Source organism: Schistocerca piceifrons, chromosome 2 (assembly GCF_021461385.2).
Source record: "Schistocerca piceifrons isolate TAMUIC-IGC-003096 chromosome 2, iqSchPice1.1, whole genome shotgun sequence".
Taxonomy (NCBI): Eukaryota; Metazoa; Arthropoda; class Insecta; order Orthoptera; family Acrididae; genus Schistocerca; species Schistocerca piceifrons.
The window spans coordinates 607,583,755-607,609,711 of NC_060139.1; the positions used below are offsets into that span (position 1 = coordinate 607,583,755).

General features: G+C 42.5%; 1 protein-coding gene across 1 annotated transcript in view; it reads right to left on the bottom strand.

Moving 5' to 3' along the window:
- Positions 1-25,957, bottom strand: part of LOC124775104 (esterase FE4-like) — a 383,368-nt gene that overhangs the window by 159,380 nt on the left and 198,031 nt on the right. Inside the window, exon 3 of the mRNA XM_047249928.1 lies at positions 5,907-6,047. Coding sequence (XP_047105884.1) covers positions 5,907-6,047 — 141 coding nt within the window. The remainder of the gene's footprint in view (positions 1-5,906; positions 6,048-25,957) is intronic.

A 25,957-nucleotide genomic window follows, 5' to 3' on the forward strand; every position in this document is an offset into this window, starting at 1 on the left:
TTACACTCACACTCACACTCCTCGAAACATCCGACAAGTCGTGCACTTTCTGGAATGCTCGTGCCGAGCCTCCGGGCCATCACAATCTGTCCTCTGTCAAACTCGGATAGATCGCGCGCCTCCCCCATCCTCCACACGGACAGCACTCTCACTGATACTACTAAGACATGCGTGTGTCTGACTGACAAGTCATTCTTTGCCAGGTGACGCTGCTATCACCTGGACGGGTTTATATTGATAGTAGGTCGGTGATCATAATGTTCTGGCTGATCAGTGTATTAAATAAAACTGAAGAGTGCAAATATGTTTTTATTCGTGTCACGGGTAATGGCTTATCAAAATCTCTTATATTGCGACGGTTCTTTGTACCTTGCGCTTCCGTGGAGTGTGTGTTAGGTATTGGGTCATCCATGACGTACCGTAATGCACAGCCTCGCACGTCACGGCAGGAACCCAAGCGTTGCTAACTATGTGCAGCGCAATCCAATTTATGTGTTGTATTACTTTACTGATTGACGACGACACGTTTGTCCCAAGACACGGATCAATGTTCTCGACACTGGCAGACTTACAAAACGGCTTTAACGAGGATCGCCAGCCTCTGCCCTACCCGCGAGGCGAGGTTAAATAGTCAATCCTCCAACACTAATAAGCAACGTCCAGTAGCTTTCTAACTACACTCTTGGCTTTAAATCATTCCTGGAAGAAATGCCTTCATTATTACATCCCGCTTAGAGCGACTGCGAAAATATTTGACGCCACCAGAAAGTCTCTAACACCCCGACCACATCAATTAGCCTGCATTATGAATCTCTTATTATTTGGAAAATCGACCATCAGTTCCCGAATGCAGACGAAGGTATGTGCCCGTAGACCACGAGGTCTTAAACGTCTCTGAAATTCTACCGGACACCAGCTCATGTCTCGCTGATAGCTAGGGTCTCGTTCCAAGGTACGACTGACTACCAGGTTGGACACAAATTAAGTTAATCACTGTTCCAATTACAGAACAAAATGAGTAATTATTCTTCGGAAAAATTATCTTTAGAAGCCGGAAATGGTATGTTACTCTCTCTGCTTTTTGTCGCGAGATATATTGCTAGCTGAGAGATGGTATTTCATTCTTATTCTAATAACATATCTTAGTCTGTTTCTCTTCATACTGGTTTGGAAGTGACTCAGTAGGTGATGTGTCCACACTGGTTTCGGACTCGAGTTGTCTGCAATAGTTCCCATAGTGTGGCGATAAACTTACGCAACGAACACGACAAATTAGGCGGCCCAAAGATGTTCAACTCGGTTAAAATCAGGGGTTCTAGAGGCCATGAAAATATTTTGAAGTCTTGATCGTGAATTATCTGTCATTGCCAAATACTTGTAGCCCTGTTGTAAGGTCTCGTATCTTGATGAAAAACTCCATTTTCTTCATGGAAGATGCTTATATATAGAGGTGAGAGTAATATCTGAGGCTAGAGTTGCACAAGGAGAACTGAAGAGTGTCTTCTACACTGAATAATGGTCCTATAAACTTCCACGGAAACTGTCCACTTCCATAACTGAATGGTAAGTTCGGCAGAAAGCCATGCGAAGACCCGGGTCGGTCTCGAGTCGGATCCGGGTCGGAGATTTTCTCCACTTTGGGACTGGGTATTGTGCTGTCCTCGTCATCATCGATTCACGCTCATCGACACGTAAGTCGTCAAAGTGGCGTCGACTAAAAGGACTTGCACCAGGCGGCCAGTGTACGCGAGGGGAGGCATTAGTCACACGCACTTCTCCTTTCCACAGAAGCTATTCCCTGACAACAAAGCTGTCTCCAGCTTGCACGAATCCAGTTGCTCTCTGCTTTTTTCCTCTTTTTTTCACCTCCTGCATCAATGTTACGTGGCGCGCCATGATTTACACTACGGTTGTTTATTATGGTTCCATTAATGTCTTGATGTATACAGCTACTCCTTTTATAGACGGACCCAAGTGCTGATAATCATCCCCTTTTGTCATTCCAGTAAATTACTTCTATATCTACGTCTACATGATTAGTCTGCAATTCATACTTACGTGTTTGCAGACCGTTCACGGCAACACTTTCTTGACCGTTTCACTTTCGAATAGAACGAGGAAAAAATGAACACCTAAATCTTTCCGTACGAGCTCTGGTTACTGTTATTTAATTACGGTGGTCTGTCCTCCCTATGTAGGTGGGACACAGTAAAATTATTTCTCAATCGAGGGGAAAGCTGGCGATTGAAATTTCGTGAACTGGTCTCGTCGCAAGGAAAAAGCCCCTTGAAACTTCCTGGCAGATTAAAACTGTGTGCCCGATCGAGACTCGAACTCGGGACCTTTGCCTTTCGCGGGCAAGTGCTCTACCATCTGAGCTACCGAAGCACGACTCACGCCTGGTCCTCACAGCCTTACTTCTGCCAGTATCTCGGCTCTTACCTTCCAAACTTTACAGAAGCTCTTCTGCGAACCTACACACAGTTTTAATCTGCCAGGAAGTTTCATATCAGCGCACACTCCGCTGCAGAGTGAAAATCTCATTCCAAAAAGCCCCTTGTTTCAGTGACTGCTACGCCAACTCGCGTATTATATCCATGGCACTCTCTCTCATATTTCTTGATAAGACAACACGAGCTGCCCTTCTCGATGTCAGTCCTATCCGGTAATGATCCCACACCACGCAGCAATTCTCCAAAAGACGACGGACAAGCATATTGTAGTCAGTCTCTTTAGTAGATTAATTGCATCTTCTAAGTGCTCTGCCAATACTACGCCATATCTGGTTTGCATTCCCCACATCAGTTTCTGTGTGGTGGTTCGAATTTCAGTTGTTGCTAATTGTAATCCCTTCGTATTTAGCTGCTCCCACAACCTTTAAATATGTATGACTTAGCACGTAACACAAATTTATCAGATGTTTAAGTATTCCTTTGAAAGACCTCCCACTTTTTACTGTACAGAGTCGATAGCCACTTTTCGCACCATGAAGATATCTTGTGTAAATGACTTTCCAATTTGTTTTCATCTTCTGATACATTTACCAGATGGCAAACGACAGCATCATCTACAAACGATCTATGGGGGCTGTTCGGATTGTCTTCTAAATCGTTTATGTATATTAAGAAGGTAAAGGCATCAGAGAGGCAGTTCTGACGTTGCTGATGGAAGCAAGGCTGAAGAAAAATCAAGACACGTTTCATAGGATTTTTCGGCATTGAAAAAGCATCTGACATTGTAAAATGGTGCAAGATATTCGAAATTCTGAGAAAAATGGGGGGGGGGGGGGGTGTAAGGTGCAGGGAAATGCGAGTGATATACAATACCTACAAGAATCAAGATGGAACAATAAGGCTGGAAGATCAAGAACGAACTGCTCGGATTAAGAAGGGTGTAAGACAGGAATGTAGTCCTTCACTCCTAATGTTCAATCTATACATCGAAGAAGTAATGATGGAAATAAAAGAAAGGTTCAGGAGTGGAACTGAAATTAAAGGTGGAAGGATATCAATGATAAGATTAGCTGATGGCATTGCTATCCTGAATGAAATTGAAGAAGGACTGCAAGATGTGTTGAATCGATTGAACAGTTTAATGAGTACAGAATATGGACTGCTGAGAGTAAAAAAAAAAAAAAAAATAAAAATAAAAAAAAAAATAAAAAAAAATGGTTCTGAGCACTATGGGACTTAATTTCTGAGGTCATCAGTCCCCTAGAGCTTAGAACTACTTAAACCTAACTAACCTAAGGACATCACACACATCCATGCCCGAGGCAGGATTCCAACCTGCGACCGTAGCGGTCTCGCGGTTCCAGACTGTAGCGCCTAGAACCGCACGGCCACGCCGGCCGGCGGACTGAGAGTAAACATAAGAAAGATGAAAGTAATGAGGAGTAGCAGAAACGAGAGCAGCGAGTGACTTAACATAACAATTGGGGATCACGAAGTAGACGAAGTTACCGATTTATGCTACCTATGTAGCAAAATAACCCATGACGGACGGAGCAAGAACTTACAAAAACAGATTAACGCTGTCGAAAAAGGAATTCCTGTCCAAGAGAAGTCTTCTAGAGTGGAACACAGGTCTTGGCATGAGGAAGAAATTTGTGAGAATGAACGTTTGGAGCCCAGAATTGTATGTTAGTGAGACATGGACTGTGAGAAAACCGGTACAGAAGAGAATCGAAGCCTTTGAGATGCGATGCTACAGAAGAATGTTGAAAATTAGGTGGACTGATAAGATAAGAAATAAGCAGATTCTCTGCAGAATCGGCGAGGAAAGGAATATATGCAATACATTGACAAGAAGAAGGGACAGAATTATAGGACATCTGTTAAGGCACCAGGGGATAACTTCCATGGTACTAGAGAGAGCTGTAGAGGATAAAAACCTTTATGGAAGACAGAGATTGGAATACATCCAGCAAATAATTGAGGGCGTTGGGTGCAATTGCTACCCTGAGGGGAGCAGGTAGACACAGGAGAGGAATTCATGGTGGGCCGCATCAAATCAGTCAGGAGACTGATCATCATCATCATCATCATCATCATCATCATCATCTTCTCAGCCTTTTCCCAAGTTATGTGGCGTCGGCGATGATGATGAAGATGATGATTACGAATTTGGCAATGTTAGTGGCAGCGGGTGGCCGGATGCCCTTCCTGCCGCCAACCCGAACCTCCCGGGACGGAGATCACTCAAAGAAAAAACAAAGAATTAAGAACAGCAGAGGACCTAAGCCACTTGCTTGGGAGACCCCAGATATTTCTGTTTCGCTTGATGACTTCACATTGTCAGCTGCTACGAATTGTGACATTTCTGACAGGAGATCACGATTCCAGTTGCACAACTGAGACGATAGGCTCGCAGTTTGTTTAGAAGGTGCTTGTGAGAAACGATGTGAAAAGCCTTCTGGCAATCGGGAAACATATAATCAACTTGGGATGTCCTGTCGATAACACTCCTTACTTCACGTGAATAGAGATCCAGTTGTGTTTCACAAGGACGATATTTTCTGAATCCCTGATAGCTATGTGACAATAAATAGTTTTCTTCGAGTTATTCAGTAATGTTGGAATACAGTATATTTTTCAAGATCCTGCAACTAATCTAAGTCACTGATAAACGTCTATTATAATCCAGCGGATTATTTCTATTTCCTTTCTTGTCTGTTGACCTTTTCGAGTCTTAAGGTACGGGCCTCTCGTCGAGCAGCGATGGTACATGATTGCTGAAAATGGATCTAGTCTTCTAGTCATGACAGTAGCTGGAGACGTGCCCACAGCTTGGTTCTCTATTCCCTTAAACGCTTACTTCGTCAGCACAGACAAAACAGCAGAAATGCTCTTAGACTTCGGAACGGAGAGACCCTCAAAATAATGCGACTCTGCAGTCTATGGCAATGAATTTATTTTACGTTGACGTTTTAATATTTTTTCAACTTTTTTAGAATTTTACTAGGATACCAACGTATTCGGGATCCGACAAACTGACTATTAATCGACGAGTCCGAGTAATTTTAGCCGTAGGATGACAATGTGTTGGAAGATTAGTGTTCCATTTTCTGCACCGGATTAAAGACATAAAACTTTTTTTGTAATAATTGAAAGAAAGCAATTATTTGACGATGATCGGCATTATCTTTGAGGAGCGGCAGATGCACATGAAAAAAATCTAGGTTAAATTTTTTCGTACAGAGAGCACTTTGACATCTAAAATTTTTTAGATTTTCTGGTAAAGCAACAACGGCAGAATATTCAGGAATTCTTGGCAATGGTGGCACTATTTCTACAGTAACTTTTTTTTGAGTTATCATTCTTTTGAATGCTCTGATGCGGTACGCCACGAATTCCTCACTTCTGCCAGCTTCGACGGTAACTAGCGAAGTACGATTGTCGTCTCACCTGTGGTGTGTAAACGTTGAGGTAGAGGCAATCCTCGTTGCCAACGGCGATTGAGAAGTCGTCATGGTGGACGCTCACAGCCACAGCGCCCTCCTGTAGCGCGTCTCGAACCCCGGACCACGGCTCCAGCGGCTGAGGCTCCTACGCAGGACAAAACGTAGTTAACGCCGCTCTTCAACTGCTTTAATCAGAATGCTTAGTGTAAATTAAAATTGCAGAGTCATGTGTGATGCTGTAGCTCATTACTACAAGAGGACTTCAAAAAGTAAGGTACAAGGTTATTATGGCAGGTCAAACAATTTTGTAAAGGCTGCACTAGACATCATAGTGACACAGATAAATGCCACTGTTGTTGTGCGATGAATCTTAGTGTGCGACGACGTATGTAACTTGTTTTCTGAAGTCTCTACATACACAGGGTGAGTCAGGAGGAAAGGTATATGCTTCGAGGGATGATATATTAGTGATTCTGAACAAGAAAAGTCATATGAATATAAGTTCTGTTCTTAACAGTTTCTGAGGAAACTAATGACAACAACGGAGAACGTAACAAATACAGGTGACAGCAAATGAAACTTCATGGTCTAATGTTTTGTTTCATTGTGTACACTTCCTCACAAAAGATTTTTAACAAGTCCACCTCAACTGCAATCCATCTTGCAGCTCTTGTACACAGTGCCTAGGTGTTGGGCTGTATTGCGGGCGACAGTCAGGTTGTCATCTCAGCATTGTTCGGGGCGACTCCAGACACATCTTCGGCATGGAATCTCACTGACTGGAGTAGAATTGTCTTCAGTGATGAGTCCTGCTTCGAACTGAGCCCTAACGACCCCGACCGAGCGAGGTGGCGCAGTGGTTAGCACACTGGACTCGTATTCGGGAGGACGACGGTTCAATCCCGCGCCCGGCCATCCTGATTTAGGTTTTCCGCGATTTCCCTAAATCGCTCCAGGCAAATGCCGTGATGGTTCCTTTGAAAAGGCGCGGCCGATTTCCTTCCGCATCCTTCCTTAAGCCGATGAGGCCTATGACCTCGCCGTCTGGTCTCCTCCTCCAGACAACCCCCCACCCTAATGACCAGCGACGCGTCTGACGCCGGTGGGATACCAACCTGACTGTGAGGAGTGATGGTCTGGGGTGCCATTTCTTTTCATCGCAGGACCCGTCTGGTTGTCATCCGCGGCATCCTTACAATACTTTGGTACATCGACGACATTCTACACTCCACTTTGTGTTTCTTCATAGAAAACAATCCAGGAGTTACATTTCAGCAAGATATGCCCGCCCGCAAGCGGCGAGAGTTTCTGCTGCTTGTTTTCGATCTCGCTAAACCCTGACTTGGCAGTAGGCTCGCTGGATCTCTCCCCAACCCCAAACCAGTTCGGTGGTTTGAGATCTGATGCGCCGATAGGACAGAATTTGGCACGATATCCCTCAGGAGGACGTCCAGAGGTCTAACAATTCTGGCAATCAATGCCAAGCTGAATACCTGATTGCATAAGGGCCTGAGAGGAGGACCAACGCGTTATTGACTTGCTCAATTTGTGAAGCTCTTTCTTGAATAAATCATCCAATTTTTCTAAAATTGTTGTCACTTTGAGACCTGAGTTTCTCCTGGCGTATACAACTTTCAAATAACTTCCGGGAATTCAGCCAGGTAACACTTTCAGCGACCGCCGATATTTCGGCGCGAGAACACCCCGCCATTTTCAAGGCAAACTGCAACGGACAGGCGGCGTACATGCAAATTTAATACCTCGGTTCTCGGACAGAAGCAGGAAAGATAACACACACACACACACACACACACACACACACACACACACACGCTGAACACTAGTGCCACCAAAGATGACCAAAGTCAGAGCTATAGATAGTGAGACTATGAATTCGCAGGTGAGGCAGCACTGACTCTGTTCCTCTGTTTTTTGACAAGGGAGAGAGCCGGATTCCAAACAGAGTTTAAACAGAAACCTCCATCCCTGTTAACGAGGTTGCTCGCTAATTTAATCTCAACGGCCTCCCTAATAACACTGTCCCAATAGCTGGACGTGCATGCCAATATCTCGGTGTTATTATATAACATGGGGTGACCAGTATCCAAGCAATGTTCGGCAATAGCAGATCTATTTGGCTGCTGTAATCGTGTGTGCCGTTTATGCTCAGTACATCTGTCCTCCACGGTCCTGATAGTTTGACCAATATATGCCATGCCGCAGCTACAAGGAATACGATATACACCCGCCTTACGCAGTCCAAGATCATCCTTAACGGAACTCAAAAGTGCTCAATTTTAGATGGAGGTCGGAAAACACATTTCACATCGTATTTCCGTAAAATACGACCGATCTTTTTGGACGTGTTTCCTACGTAAGGCAAAAAGGCAGTAGACTTAGGTGTTGACTCAGAATTATCATCAATCACCCGATGTACAGTTGGTCGATAGCGCAACGCACGTTCAATCTGTCTATCATTATAACCATTTTGACGAAATGTAACTTCAAGATGGGACAGCTCAGCTGGCAAAGTCTCAGCGTCAGAAACGACATGTGCCCTGTGTACCAAGGTACGAAGTACCCATTCACGCTGAGCCGAATGGTGACAACTATTAGCTTGTAAGTTCAAGTCGGTGTGAGTGCGTTTCCTGTAGACTGCATGTCCCAATGATCCATCATCCTTCCTCCTAACCAACACGTCGAGAAAGGGAAGGCAACCATACTCTGCCACCTCCATCGTAAAACGAATGTTCGGGTGGATCGAGTTCAGATGTTCTAGAAAGACATTCAAATTCTCCCTACCGTGAGGCCAAACAACGAAGGTATCGTCAACGTATCTAAGGAAACAGGCGGGTTTTAAAGGCGCCGACTCCAATGCACGTTCTTCGAAGTCTTCCATAAACAAATTTACGATCACAGGAGACAACGGACTACCCATCGCAACTCCATCTGTCTGCTCGTAATACTGGTCATTAAATAAAAAGTAAGTGGATGTCAACATATGCCTAAAGAGATTAGTTAAGTCAGCACTAAACCTGGCTTCAATTAACCAAAAGAAGGTTTTTTTATAAATAAAACGAAATTCACGCAAAATGAGTAACAGAAATAATATTGCGACAACTTGAATAAAAATACAAAGTAATCAAAAGAAAGAATACAAATCAAAGTAGATCGAAAAGAAAAGGGAGGAAAATGAGAGCAAATAAAGTTAAAACTACACTGGTGTCCAAAATAAAAGCAACAAATGGAAATTTTGCAAGGTTGCTTTTCTTTTGCCACGAAATTGTATAAACAGGTGACAGTATCGTAAAAAAAGTAAAGAAAACATAACGTGAACAGCTGCAATATGCATAGTGGGAGACAAAAATGTTCTTCGTTGCCGGCCGAAATGGCCGTGCGGTTAAAGGCGCTGCAGTCTGGAACCGCAAGACCGTTACGGTCGCAGGTTCGAATCCTGCCTCGGGCATGGATGTTTGTGATGTCCTTAGGTTAGTTAGGTTTAACTAGTTCTAAGTTCTAGGGGACTTATGACCTCAGCAGTTGAGTCCCATAGTGCTCAGAGCCATTTGAACCATTTGTTCTTCGTTTTTTCCAACTTAACGGATTTGCACACACATCCCGACAACAGGTTAATGTGCTCAGTGTGGTGTGTGATCACCTCTAGCAGCAATACAGGGTTGACAACGTCGGGAAATGTGATGAATGATGTCATTCTCACGTTGAAGCAATAATGTCCATTCTTCCTGCAGAGCTGCTCGCAAGTCTTGGAAAGTGGTTGTAAGATGCCGACGTGATGCACACCGTCTCTCTAGTGCATCCCAAAAATTCTCATGGGTTCAAAATCGGGAGAGCGAGCAGGCCACGCCGCGCGTGCAATATCTTCCGACCTTCCGTTTGCAAGGAAACATCAACAACCCGTGCTCTTGAGGTCTAGCATTATCATCCATCAGTACGAAGTCTGCGCCCACAAAGCCTCACAAAAACCGCACATGAGGTCTCGAGATCTGACACCAGTTAAACTTTGCCTATTCATCCGTACAATTTCACGAAGAGCTGTTTGAGTGGTCAACGGAATCCTTGCCCACACTGTTAGAGATCCTCTTCAATATCGGTCTGTTACCACAATATCTGAGTCCCGAAATCGTGTTCCGCGTTCACTCCAGATGTGAATCCGCCGAGAACCACTCTCTCCATCAAATCGGGACTGACCTCTGAAAAGGACGTTGACGACCCGAATCTAGACGTTCCCTTCTGTGAAGACGAGTCAGAGGTACACATACAGCAGATCTCCGACAATGAAGGCCACTCCGCTGAAGAGTTGCCTCGATACAACATATCCGGTGGGTGCTGCGGAGTCAGATGCCAGTTTCGGTGCAGTATTAAAGCGCTCCGTCGTGCCCTTACGGGCAAATAACGATGCTCTCTCTCTCTCTCTCTCTCTCTCTGATGTTACACACGGTCGCGGCTCTACCCTGATCTTCGAGAGATACAGTTTCGGTCTCTACAAGCATTCGCCACATCGGAGAAGCAACAGAACAATTCACATTAAGCCGTCGGGCCACATCAGCTTGCGACTGTCCTGCTACCATTCTTCCAATGGCCCTTCACCGCAGAGAGTTTGGCAGGCATCATCTCAGTGCCATACTGCACCGCCTATGACTGTGTACACAGCGATTGTGGATGCTGGACTATCCGGTAAACACTACCCCATTTGGTAGGTGCTCTGACGTCATCGTTGGAATGCCATCTTCCGTACACAACACCACCACAAGAAGATATGCTGACGGTTTGTACGTCTATGTCGAGAATTAGGTGCAGGACGGCGAAATATCGGTTTGTTGTTTTAATTTTTGACAGCGGTGTATTAATAAAATGAAGCAGCAAAGGATTAGAAATGAAAAAGACATTTAAAACGAGTAACTGAATAAAAATAAAGTTAGAACTCATATTCATGAAGATGACAAAGTAGATTTTACCCGACAGCACACTAATCCATAGGCTTTAGCACCCAAGCCAAATAAATTAACCAGTAGCCTAAGCCGCTATCTTGAAAGTAATGTTGTTTTAAAGGCTCTAGTGGATCATAATAAAATGTGAAATCCTTTTTTGTCGATTTTCCAAGCTAGAGCCTACTAGCATGAGTGGCTGCAGGTTGTGATGTCTGGTAACCTTAACCTTCACCACTGTATTGGTGGTTTCAGAAAGGCGATCCTACCCCTGAGGTCCTCCCCTTGTAAATAACATAAGCTGTTGAAAATGGCCTCCATTACGCGATTTAGAACATTACAAGCGCTGATGCATGTTATTAAATACGTGTTGCAACGTTTACCGTGAAACTGCAGCGATATTTGGTTCAGTCTACTTTTGCAATTTAGATATAGTGTCAGGCCTAGTTCTGTAAGTAGCATCCTCAAGGAATTAGCACGAAGTGGATGAATCAGTAGCCCAAGGGGGCCCAACATCTTAGAAATCGCTTACGCTGAAAACAGTGATCCAAGAAAACATGATAGTGTTGGATGAACGAGTGGCAGCGTTGTTCTGCTGAACCCTCGTGTTATGTAACTGTTTTTAAGATATAATGTACACAGATTGTTGGACCACTTCCTCACCGTGCCTCTAAAGAAGGTGACGAATTTCATACCAACCATTCACTTTCTGTGCATGCAAAGGCTTCTGGTGTAGCTGATTTAGATTTTACGTAGCAAAAATCCGTGAATCCTATGGATCCTTGCTACATCATATCATAATCTGACATAGCATATCCGAAAGAACAGACACCACATATATAAGCGAGATGGTGGACGACATCTTCAGTGCAGGTGCACACCGGGCTCAAACTCTTACGGGAATCAGCGAAATGCCGCGAATAATGAGGATAATGGGGGCACTGCATTAGTAGTGTGTGGATAAGCTGAGGATTTTGGTCTGACGGGAGACGTACTAAGGTAGTCCGTGCAGTTGCAATGACCACTGTGTCCGTATAGCTTAGTGGTCGCTGGCACAGTAGCTCAGAGTGTTCAGTCAGAGACTTAGCTGTCCTCTGTAATAAAAGAACTGAGTGAATGGATCAACGGTGAACTTGAGCGAGTACCATCGGACGTCTGCCCAGAACAAATGCAACAAATAATAACGAACAAAATGAGATTAAAAAAAGTGGTCAGAGCATCTCCCTATTAAGCAGACGACCCAGGTTCGAATCCCATCCGGCACAAATTTTTCAACTTTCACCATTGATTTCAATCAATGCCCGCTCGCAGACAATGTCTGTAATTCTTTTGTATCTTAGGGGAAACCTATTTATAATTTGTTTCTGGAACAACTTTATCTATTGCTGCAAATCAAAATCAAAAATTTATCAGTATATGTGTATACTACCATATTTGACGAAGTCATTTTGTAGTTTTTCTGAAAGTTGGAGAGTTTGTCTTTGGTTTTGTAACGTAAACAATTGGTGACTCATACAATATGCTCAGAGTATAACTGCGCCCATAGTGGCAATAAATCTAGGGATATTTCTTATTTTTCTGATTTAAGATTTGACTCGCCTAACACACACTTTATTTCACTTCTTTAAATTTCATATGAGCGTTATCTATATGAAACAATAAGAATAAAACTCTGTTTTTTCTAGAATCTTTCTTTCTGAAAGCTATATACTACATATGTCTACTAGAAATTTAGCTATTTTTCTGTATTGCGTGATATTAAAACACACAATGACTGAACCCTTACTGTTTTCCAGACCGTGTTTTCTCCTTGTGAATTACAAACAAATGATCGTCTGGGACTTCTGTATTTATTATTTGGTTTTATTCATAGCTGTTATTCTCAGAGCAACTGTGGTGTATATTTCAGAATATAATTCAGCTGTGAGTAGCACAGGTAGAAAATTTCAGCAGACTTATTTGTTATCTTTAGGAGCTTACAAAGTTTGTTATAAAGCACTAGAACTTGACAATATATGTACGTAAAGTATAAGAAGCGTAGTACAGAAACATAACTAATATTGATTTAACAAGTGACGCTATCTTTATATGCTTTTCTATATCTTCCTAGCTACAAGAACAACTCGTACAGTGTGCAAATTATGTTTCTGCGAAGAAAATCTTGTCAGATGCTAAACCAGTATTAAATAAGTTTCTGTACTATACTTTTTATGTTTTACATCCATGTACATCTAAAATCTAATGATTTATAATACCGCAGATGTTATAGGCTTCTGAAGGTGACAGGTTAACTTGCTGAAAATGTTAAAGCTAAATACATTTCCTGAGCTTGCAACTGATAACTGAGTTTTATTCTGACGTATTTATTATATCCTAAGGATACTGTTCTGAGAGACAAAGTACGAGTGTAACAAGTGTTCATCCACTACGGGTGACTTCGATCCTGACTATAACTGTTAAACTCATGAGGCCCCATTTTGTTTTGAGGGCATAAAACGTCGTCGCGGGTTGTAACATTTGCTTCACTGCCATCACGGCGTTGCCCGTCTATGTATTGTATTTCTTTATTCACGGTCTTGCCGATGCACTAGCAGCCATCCGGTGCCTCGTACACACTGTATGGTTTGTTTTGTCTGCGGACGTGCTACCCTCTGGGTATTGTTTCGAATCATCTCTATTTCAACAACATGCTCTGTACGTGCCGATTTTCACTGTACGATAGAACAAATTCAGTGGACTCATCTTTCTGCCAGTTCAAACTCATTAATGTGCTGACACTGCGCCCTCTGACATCAATGATGAACAGTGGCACTTCAATGAATTTTCGTGGTTTAACACAGACCTCTCTTGTTACACAAGAGGTGACACTGCCGAATGTAAGTATACATTCTTTCTGAAATGAGAACCACTTTACTGACTGCTGGAAATCTGTTGCACACGCATTCGAAATTTGAATCCACTTGGGTTATTGTTTCCGTGGCGCGGAGTGGCCGCGTGGTTTGAGGCACCATGCCACGGACTGCGTGGCCCCTTCCGCTGGAGGTTCGAGTCCTCCCTCTGGCATGGATATGTGATGTTCTTAGCATAAGTTAGTTTCAGTAGTGTGTAAGTTTAGGGACCGATGACCTCAGCAATTTGGTCCCTTAGGAGTTCGCACTCATTCGAACATTTATTGTTCTGTGTGTTACAATTTTGGCAAAGGTTCGTATCTTTCCTTTAACAGAAACCGATAGCGTGGCATGAACCCATTTAAACGAGTTGCAAGAGGACTATGTTGACTATATCATCTAATAAATGTTTGTTAGAACGTTAGAGCAAGTGAAGGGCAAAATTGAGACCTTCTCAGTTCTTGGTTCTCGGGCAGTCGAACACTAGTCGCCCCTATGACTTATGCAACCTAGCAACACTGGGCAGCTATGCGGGCAGTATGAGGAACGCGGGTAGGCTGTGACTAGGTGGTAGCAGGAAACGGACTACGAGCGTAGATGCTGTTGAATCTCGCCGTAGACAGGAGAACTGACTGAAGAAGTAATCGTCAAAGTTTAAAGTTCAAATAATAAAAAAAGGAGCGCAGTATTCACCAGTCTGGTGATTGAGGCCAACATAAAATTTGATGCGCAAGCTTAAAAATGAGATACGATCTGAAATTTTAATTAGCTGAACGATGCTGCGGAATTGACGAAAATCAACAGAATGTTTCTTCAACGATTCGCAGAAAAATTGTTTCCAGTGGAACAAAACGCTTTCAAGAGCTTGCTTTAATAGAAAAACATTTCGCTTTAGAGGAAGGCAACAAAAATGCTATACTCTCATCATCTCCAGTTGTTCCCATAGATCGGACCGTACACTGAAGAGCCAAACATTACGACCACCTGTTTAATAGTGTGTTGATTCACCCCTCGAACGTAATACAGCAGCGCTTCTGTGTGGAATGGACTCGAAAAGTCCTTGGTAGGTTTCTGGAGGTAAGTGATGTTAGATGTCTACACTCAGGTCACGCAGTTCCCTTAAATTACAGTAGGGCTGTTTGTGGCAGCGAAGCTGGTGTTCGATAGCGTCCCTGATGCGTTTGCATCGGGTTCAGATCAGGGTAATTTGGTAGACAAGACATCAACGTGAGATTAGTGCCATGTTTCTCACATCACTACTATATGATTCTAGTCTTGTTACGTAGACAGTTATCCTGCTGGAAGATGCCATCCACTTGAGAGGAGACATCTAGCGTGAAGTGCCGTTTCCGAAAATTTCGTTTCCAAGCGCTAGGCCATAATAATCTGTCCTTTGCTGAAGTCGCTTATGTCAGCTGATTTCCCAACGCGCGGCACGTATCGTCGCTAGAACGGCTCGACAATCACCTATGCTCCGCTTATACACTTTCCTTATAGCGTCACGTCCCCGTAGCGCCACCAGGCAGCTTTAAATCTTGCGGTGGGAAGTGGTCATAATGTTTTGACTCAACAATATATAATGAAACTATACCGGGTACCTTGAGGATATTTCGGTCACTTTGATAAGAAAGATGACGGTCGTTTCATAGACATGTTTGGTCACTTCTTTAGGTGAGACGGATACGGACAAGAGAAACAGAAGTTGTCGAAAGAAAGGCAGATCCTCACTTTATTTTTATACATTACCAACAGGAACAAAATTGTTTGCGTATAAGCGTATCTCGAGACGACTGGTGACGGCAGATGTTATATTTCTTGAGTCAAGTTTTATTGTTTCTTGCATCTCATGCAGGCTTAAAACATCAATAAGCGACGTTATACGGTTCCAATTACGCCTGGAAACAAAGTACAAACAACTTTTCTTAATGCTGACACCACCAATTGTATGTAATATTTTGTTATGCCTATATTTTTGCTTTATCTGTTCCACACTTGTTTTTTGCACTCTATAAATGGGTATGCAATTCCGTATGAGATATCTTGCAATATTTCTCGCTTTATCGACTTGCTACTTATGTTCTATTTATCTGTGGTGATAATAGGAAAATAGAGAGAAGGAAAAATAGCAGGAGAACGTGAAACGAATATAAGGGAGGCCGTCTGATAGAATTTTCCACAGAGCACAATTTAATCATTATGAACACCTGCTTTAAGAATCATAATAGCGGGTTACATACATGGGAAAGACTTGGAAACACCGAATGGATTCAGATGGTTATATGGTGGTAAGACAGAAATTTAGAAAGTAGCAAACGAAGAAATTTCAAGACCCTGGTAAATTAAAGAGATAGGACCGGGATAAGTTGAAAAGACTAGCTTTTGAAGAGTTCAGATGAATAGTTTGAGATAAGAAATAGCGCGAGCAGCAGAGGATGAAAAGCCAAAAGGACAAGACAGAACATGAAGAAAGTGCAAATTGGCAAATCAGCAACCGAGAGATAAAAATTGTAAAGCTAAAGCTATAGAACCACGCATGATAACGCGGAAGGTAGACGCCGCTTATAGAAAAATTAACGAAATCTTTGGAGGAAAGAAAAGTAGCTTAGCATATGAAAATCTAAAAATCAACTAAACTCGTGAGAACAGGTGGCAAGCCAGAAATAAGAGGAAGAACGAAGGGCTGAAAAGTGGAAGAAATGGATAGAAGTGTTATATGAAGATGTAACGCTAATATACAGTGTGTCACACTATTATGCAATATTTCTTTCGTTCGTTTCAATTTTACTGCGTTATCGAGAATGTATATACTTTCGTTATATCTCTGTTAGTGATGCTCTATTGTAAATAATGGTATTAATTTCTTGTAAACAGTTTCAAACGATTTTATAAATTTAGCAAACATTCTGAAAATGTCATGGATATCGCAATGTGTAGAATCAAAGATATAGTCTGGTTGCTACAGAGGATTTGTGGGGTTTGAGACAGTACGAGAGTGTCGGTAGTTGGCAGTGACTGCGACTGGACGCTGTGTAGCTGCGAGAAAAAGCTGCGAGAATGAAGATGTAGGCATACAGCGCGATGGCAATGTTTGTGGCAGGGGTTATTGGACGTGGAATTGGAAATGAAGTCCCATGCTTCTTGACAGAGCGTAGGGGAATGATGCGGGAGACTAGCACCGCCGTTGCCTCCCTCCGTCCGTAAAGGGGATGAATGATGATGATGAAAACGACTCAACAATTCCCAGTCATCTTGGGGCAGGTGAAAATCTCTGACCCCGCCGGGAATCGAACTCGGGAACCCGTGCTCGGGAAGCGAGAACGCTACCGCGAGATCACGAGCGTCGGACAGTGGACGTGCAGGCAAGCAATTCTGTAGGCCGCAATACAATGTTAATTACTGAAGAGACATCAAGAGATTTGTTAAAGGAAGAATTCTATGTAGTTAGAGCATGTTTCGAAATTACTCTTTACTGGAAGTTAGCCAAGGGCACTGTAAGCTTCACTTCAAGAGTGTCACTTCAGACTACCAGCACTATAAGAAACAGACCGATATAACCGAGTTTTTTTTGACCAATACATTAATCGTGTAAAAATTAATTCTAATCCTTTGGTAATTATTTACCCAAGTCACGATTATCGTAAGCGGGGTCCATATCCTGTTGTCCTAACAACAGAGTGTCACGTTGTGAAAAAGATGAATACTTCAATATAAAAATAATAAATGTGCCTGAAAGTAAAACTAAATGTTTTGAGTCACTCTTACTAGTTAAAGTCATTACTTTCGGTTTGTGCGACAAAAATTTTCATTACCCTTTAGAAAGTTTATTAACTACCGAAATTACTGAATCTGGAAAATATTATTTAATTGTGTGTTTTGTAATTTCATGTAACGAGCTCATGGATGTGATATGTCGAAGCTGCCGTACTATATTTCTGATAATTTTCATGTCATTTATACTTTATTATGTTTTTGGTAATGAATTTTGATCAAGATGGGACTATTTAAAGTTAATAATAGTTAGATGACTGTGAGGATAAGTTATGTAATTATTGCCACGTCATGTAAGACAATAAGTCTGTCAGGTTTGATCTAAAGTATTTAATGTAGGGTAATTGATCAAAAATCATGGTAACTTATACATTCAATTAATCTCGTAATAACGGTAACGGTTATCGCCTACGTATGCATAATTAATTATTACGTAAGTTAAAATCAGTCTAACCCAATGAACATTAAAAGTGTTCTCCACTCTAGGACTGACGACCGTACTATTACAGACGATAGTTAAATTTTCATTAAACTGCAATTTCGAATTAATAACAAATTCTACTAACTGATCAAAACCAATCTTTGCAACTACTTATTTTTATACCCGGTCGTTATAAAGGCAACACGTCGACATATCACAGTAACGATAAATTTTACAGTCTTCCACATAATTTAGTTTTATTTACCTCGGAACTTATATCTTTTCCGGGTGTCAGGGACACTTGAAGAAGGTCGATTGCAAGTATACTGAAGGGTGTCGAATGGTTACAAAGGAGATAACTTGAAGACAATATTACGGAGAGAGAAAGAGAAGTGAACCAGAAAGGTAGCATTGATAGATTTAGGTAAAACTTTTGACAACTGTAAATGCAGTGTAGTCTTTGAAACTCTAAAAGTTATAAGGGATAAAACGCAGGGATTGAAAGCCTACCTAAGACATGTACAGAAATCATACTGCAGCTGTAGGAGCCGTATGACATGAAAGCAGGCAGTAATTTAAACTGGAGAGAGACTGGTTTGTAACCTCAAAGTATATTGAAAGGTGGAACTGACCTGATGTGAATAATTTGCCTTCATTGACAGAATAACGTACAACTTATAGCGACTGTTCAATGCGAATATCTCTAGTCTGAATGCACTGACAGAACTGAATTCTGGGAACAAAATCATTTGGCCATATGGCAAGCAGATATTTTTTGTGACAGAGATATTTTTACTGCTCCACAAATAATAACAGTCTATATTCTTCGAAGTGTGCATTTCATTTTCTGACCAAATTGACGGATGGTTATCGATAAGTCATTTCCCACACATTTCAACAGCGTCTTTTCAAATTATTGCATATGAGTGTTTTGGGACGCATTGGGCGACTCTTTGTTTCTTTAGCGACTCAGTTTCTCGTAACTTCCTATCCACGATGATAAATGCCTTCCAATTACACTACCTGACAAAAAACATGAAGCACACAGAAGATTGAGTCTTATGTCAATGTAATTTCGTACACGTAAAGGCCAGTGGTGGTTATTACAATGACTAAAGTTGCACTTCTCTGTGACAAATAAAACGACCAACAGAATGCATTAGGCCTGGTAGGTTGTATCAGGGTCATGAACGTCAGATGTTGAATGGACACTGTGAAGAAGTAAGAGAAGCCGCATGCTGTTGTGAGTTAGTTATCAGCGCCTGACATAGTTTGAAAAGGGGCCTCGCTGTTGGTCTGCATTTGGGTGGCTGCTGCAATCGTGCAATATCCAGATGTTTTGGGTGTTCGGATGTGTCAGTGGCACAATGATGGACTGCATAGGAACGTGAGGGCAGGCAGACTCGTTGTCAAAATTCCGGTCGATCACGGCTGACCACCACAAGATAGCATCGCCCCAATGTGCATCCCCCCCCCCCTCCCACACACACACACACACACACACACACACACACACACACACACCTGCATCTGCCATCCGAGTAGAAGTAATGGCCTCCCTGAACTATTAGTGCACAGGTCGGTTAGTAGCAGCAGCCGGACTAGGCACACCGTTAATATCTCATCACAAGCGGCTGCATTTGGAATGGTGACATGACCAGGAAGCATCCAGTTGTATTCAGCGGTGAACCATGGTCCGGCACGACCCTGGATAACTACCGTCGGTGAGAATGGCGGCGACGTGGGGAGAGTTCCCATTCTTCCAGTGATTTGGAAAGGTACAGCGGTGTTCGGCTATTCCCGACCTCACGGTGTGGAGGTAGCCTTTGAGTGTGTATTCAGGTCACGACTGCTAGTGATCGAGAAAACTCTGACGTCGCAACGGTACATCACGTTGCCATTTTGCAACAGGACAATGCTCGCCTTCACGTGGCAGCCGTCTTTATGAACTGTCTGCCTGATGTTGAGGTTCCCCAGTGGCCAGTAAAACCCTCAGATCTGTCCTCGATGGAACACGTCTGCGACCAGCTCGGACGTAAACTGCGGCCCAGTACCATTATGTAGGATAATAAGGACCTGTTGCAACAGTTGTGGGCTACATTGTCTCAGGAAAGGAACAACAGCTTTATGATATCTTTCCCAATAAGTGCATGAATCCAGCCAAAGGGAGTGCAACGTCACATTGTTTGGAAGGCTCACATTCCAAGTTCATCGTACATTTGAGTCGATACTACAGTCAGCGAAACAACGTGACATACTCTTCCAACCAGTGATTATTTTGCATCCTCCTGCTCTTCTGTGTGCTTCACGCTTATTCGTCAGGCAGTGCAGTATGACGCCGGTTACGAAACTTCTCTCTGTATTCGTTGGGCTTTCCGAAAACTAAGTCCTGATGCACCGTGAATTAACTGCAAACCTACAGTTTCCTACAATTGGCAATGCCCTATCTGTGACAACCATTAATAAACTGTAAACAGTGAAAGCCTTCACCATGAGCACATCAGACACGACTATCTTGTATCACCTGAAACGTTAATTTCCAATCTTCGGTCCTAATGTGAAAACATTCAGATTAGTATCATCTACCGTGTATATAATTATAACCAACAAGCTTTGGAACAACGTGTACTGTCTGTAAATCCTTATGAAATTGTTGTCATCTTAGAAATCTAATGTAGCTAGAGTACTGCATACTTTTCAAGAAACAGGATCTGGAAAGTTAGTTAGTTAAATGTTACATAGAACATTTGAACGTTTCCCATCGACTTGAAGTTGAACGAGTCAGTTTACAGGATATTTACATGATTAGTGTTAACATTAATGGATACATTATTATTTTATTCCTACTGATGCAACTACACTTAAAAACAATATTTTACTGGCTACCAGTCTTTAAGTAGAAATTCGTCAGTGGAATAGTAGGAGTTATCCAGGAGAAATGATTTTAAATTAGATTTAAAACTCGCCTCGCTACTTGTCAGAAATTTGATGTTATTGGGCAAATGATCAAAAATTTTTATTGCTGCATATTGAACTCCTCTCTGAGCGACTGACAGCTTTAACAACGGGCAAGAAAGATCATTTTTCCCTCTGGAGATGTAGGTATGTAAATCACCTTCCTCCTGAAACTGTGATGGATTTCATTAGCGAATATATGATTGTGACGGGGCAGTTAAAACGCCTAGCTCCTTGAAGAGGCACGTACAGGACGTCGGTGGGTGAATACGACCACAGATTATCCTCACTGGTTTCTTCTGCGGAATCAATAGTTTCTTTCTAGGTGATGAGTTATCCCAGAAAATTATTTCGTATGACATTAATAAGTGTAAATATGCAAAATATGTTAGTTGATGCGTTTGTTCCCAAGATTAGCAATTACACGAAGAGTAAAAGTAGCGGTCCTCAATTGTTTGAGAAATTCAGTAATATGCTTTTGCCAGTTCAAGTTTTCATCAATATGTACGCCCACAAACTTGGAGCATTCTGCCCTACTTACTGACTCCTGCTCATGTGGTACATCAATTGATGGTATGACACCAGTTGTCGTATAGAACTGAATGCAGTGTGTTTTTAAAAATTTAGGGAGAGTCCATTTTCAGTGTCACTTGACAGTTTACCAGCTCTTCTTGTGCTTTCGCTCTGATGGGATTTACTGTATCAAAAGTATCGTCTGCAAAAAGTACGAATTTTGCTTCTTGAATGTTAATTGGAAGGTCATTCACATATACAGGTTGATTCACGAAGATATGCAAATATTTTAGTATGTTATTCTACAAGTAAAACTAAAGAAAAAAGTTCGTATAAATGTTTAATTACGGAGTTACGGCTAATAAGAGATTTTGCCTGAAATTTAGCAACCTTCGCTTATATGAAGCCATCGCAAAACTGTACGAGGTAAAGTAAAGCACGATTTCAATTTTTATAGTTGTTATTGATCTGGTGAATCTAATAAAACATGTCCCAGACGTGTATCTGCAGTAGTTTTCCAGAACATCCAGAGAAGCAAAGAAGTAATTTCGCAAAATTTTTAATATATTAACTACGTGACCCAATTTGTTTTTTAGATTCTAGACAGTTGCACAAAGTTTTCAACAGAAGTTGTGGAGAATTTAATTTTGGAAAAATGATGGTAATAAAGTTAACTGAAACTGTATGAATGTGTCAGATAATCGCCTTTTATTAATACCATAGCACATGTGAATTCATGTTAAACCGGAAAAAAAACAAAGCTCAGTGTTAAGCAAGTTGTACAGTGTACATACAGTTTCACAATATATTCACAATAAATGTTCAAAAATGTCTCCACCGAGTTCAATGCATTTAGCTGCATGTATATGAACAAATTTAGCTGCTCGTTTCAGTTTCACAGGGCTGTTCTTAATTTCGTCTATTGCATCCATAATGCGAACAAATAATGCCTCACGTGTATTGAGTCTGTCCTCATAAACTATGTTTTCCACCCATCCTTACACACAAAAATCCATTGGTGTTAAATCGGGCGATCTGGGTGGCCACGGACGTGTAACACCACGACCAATCCATTTCTGAGGAAAATGTTCATTTAAATGCGTAATAACAGCGGTGGTGAAATGTGGAGAGGTGCCGTCATGTTGAAAATACACTCCTGGAAATGGAAAAAAGAACACATTGACACCGGTGTGTCAGACCCACCATACTTGCTCCGGACACTGCGAGAGGGCTGTACAAGCAATGATCACACGCACGGCACAGCGGACACACCAGGAACCGCGGTGTTGTCCGTCGAATGGCGCTAGCTGCGCAGCATTTGTGCACCGCCGCCGTCAGTGTCAGCCAGTTTGCCGTGGCATACGGAGCTCCATCGCAGTCTTTAACACTGGTAGCATGCCGCGACAGCGTGGACGTGAACCGTATGTGCAGTTGACGGACTTTGAGCGAGGGCGTATAGTGGGCATGCGGGAGGCCGGGTGGACGTACCACCGAATTGCTCAACACGTGGGGCGTGAGGTCTCCACAGTACATCGATGTTGTCGCCAGTGGTCGGTGGAAGGTGCACGTGCCCGTCGACCTGGGACCGGACCGCAGCGACGCACGGATGCACGCCAAGACCGTAGGATCCAACGCAGTGCCGTAGGGGACCGCACCGCCACTTCCCAGCAAATTAGGGACACTGTTGCTCCTGGGGTATCGGCGAGGACCATTCGCAACCGTCTCCATGAAGCTGGGCTACGGTCCCGCACATCGTTAGGCCGTCTTCCGCTCACGCCCCAACATCGTGCAGCCCACCTCCAGTGGTGTCGCGACAGGCGTGAATGGAGGGACGAATGGAGACGTGTCGTCTTCAGCGATGAGAGTCGCTTCTGCCTTGGTGCCAATGATGGTCGTATGCGTGTTTGGCGCCGTGCAGGTGAGCGCCACAATCAGGACTGCATACGACCGAGGCACACAGGGCCAACACCCGGCATCATGGTGTGGGGAGCGATCTCCTACACCGGCCGTACACCACTGGTGATCGTCGAGGGGACACTGAATAGTGCACGGTACATCCAAACCGTCATCGAACCCATCGTTCTACCATTCCTAGACCGGCAAGGGAACTTGCTGTTCCAACAGGACAATGCACGTCCGCATGTATCCCGTGCCACCCAACGTGCTCTAGAAGGTGTAAGTCAACTACCCTGGCCAGCAAGATCTCCGGATCTGTCCCCCATTGAGCATGTTTGGGACTGGATGAAGCGTCGTCTCACGCGGTCTGCACGTCCAGCACGAACGCTGGTCCAACTGAGGCGCCAGGTGGAAATGGCATGGCAATCCGTTCCACAGGACTACATCCAGCATCTCTACGATCGTCTCCATGGGAGAATAGCAGCCTGCATTGCTGCGAAAGGTGGATATACACTGTATTAGTGCCGACATTGTGCATGCTCTGTTGCCTATGTCTATGTGCCTGTGGTTCTGTCACTGTGATCATGTGATGTATCTGACCCCAGGAATGTGTCAATAAAGTTTCCCCTTCCTGGGACAATGAATTCACGGTGTTCTTATTTCAATTTCCAGGAGTGTACATTTGCAATCGCGTAGCAAGTGGAACATCTTCGAACAAGCGAGGCATTTCTTCTTGAAGGAATTGTAAGTAAGTCTCGCTAGTTAGACGTCCTGGGAAAATGAATGGTCCAATAAAGAGTGTGTTGTTTATACCACACCACACATTTATGCAAAATAGCTGCTGGAAATTGCGTTGCACTGTTGCATGTGGGTTTGCTTCAGACCATACGTGCTCGTTATGTAAACTGTTTATACCGTCTCGAGTAAACTGTGCCTCATCAGTGAATAAAATGTGTTTGTGTAACTGCTGATTAATATTGAACCAGTTGCACAACTCCAAACGAAGGGCAAGATCTCCCGGATGTAAATGATGCACTTTTTGTTTATGGAAAGGATACAGATTATTGTACTTCAGTGTACGCTATACCTTAGATTGTGAAATGCCTAATCGTTGAGAGATACGTCGTTACTTGTACCCGGGCTACGTTGAACAGATCCATAATATCCGCATCATCGTCTTCACGTACCGGTATCTAGCGCTCGTACTGATTATGAACGCTAGGTAGAGACCTGCTTCCCGTAACATTTGAAATACTCCACTAACGGTTCGTGCACTTGGAATCCTCCGAGTTGGATAACGTACGCGATATCCGTTAACTGCAGCCGCAGAATTGCCATCACATTTGCCATAAATAAACACGACATCGGCGTATTCCTCTGTCGTAAATTTGAAAGGCATCCCTGTATCATAGATAATCTACAAACTACAACAGTTATTATGCTATTCAGTACAAACTTAAATACACTGTTGTTATTATGTTCTTTCACTGAACAATACAGAAAACTAACTCGTTTCGAGGTAAGGAAACGACTGAAACACTTCACTAACGGTTGTCAACAATGACATAAACGTATCTACATTCTTAATGGAAAGTAAACAAATTTACTTGTACGACAATCTTTGCTTCTCTGGATGTTCTGGAAAACTACTGAAGATACACGTTTGGGACATGTTTTATTAGATTCACCAGACCAATAACAACAAAATAAATGGAAATCGTGCTTTACTTCAACCTCGTACAGTTTAGCGATGGCGTCATATTAGCGAAGTTGACAAATTTCAGGTAAAATCTTTTATTAGCCGTAACTCCGTAACTAAATATTTGCGGACCTAGGTTTATATGAACTTTTTTCTTTAATTTTATTTGTAGAATAACATATTAAAGTATTTGCATATTTTAGTTACTCACCATATGTAAGGAACAGGTGTGGACCCAAAATTGAGTCCTGTGGGACTCCCTTCGTTGTTTTACCCCGCTCACTAAACTTTTCTGTCTTCCCGATTCCCTACATTGTCTGATTTATTCAGTACAAACTTTTCATTTTTTTGTCAAGTGTGATTCAAACCATCAGTTTCATAAAAATTGACTTTTTCTATGAGAGTCTCATAATCATCTACACAATCACAAAAAATTGCAGTTGGCGATATCTTATTATTTAAGACTTGTACTACTTGATGAATGAATTTATAAATAGCATTTTCAGCAGAGCGACCTTTCTGGAATCCAAACTCTGATTCGCTAATTAAATTGTTCCCACTTGTGCGTGCAACTACTCTTGAGTACATCACTTTCCGAATGTTTTGGAAAAAAAGTCAATAATAAAATTGGACGTTAACCGTTTAAGTCTGTATTGTCATCGTTCTTATGAAGTGGTTTAACAATTGCATATTTTAAACTGTTTGGAAAAATTTCATATGCCAGTGATGCGTTGCATACATCGCTAATGACATTACTTATTAAGTTAGGACAACTTTTCAGAATGCTGCTTGTAAATCCATCAGCCTCACGAGAGCTTTGGCTTTTTGCAGTTTTAATAAGTATTATTGTATTGTAACGGAAGTAAGGACATAGTTCAAATGGCGCACTGAACAAAAATTCGGCATTGCAGTTTTAGCGAAGGATGATATGTGATAATGTCCGAATAAGAATGATAGCACGAAATTTGC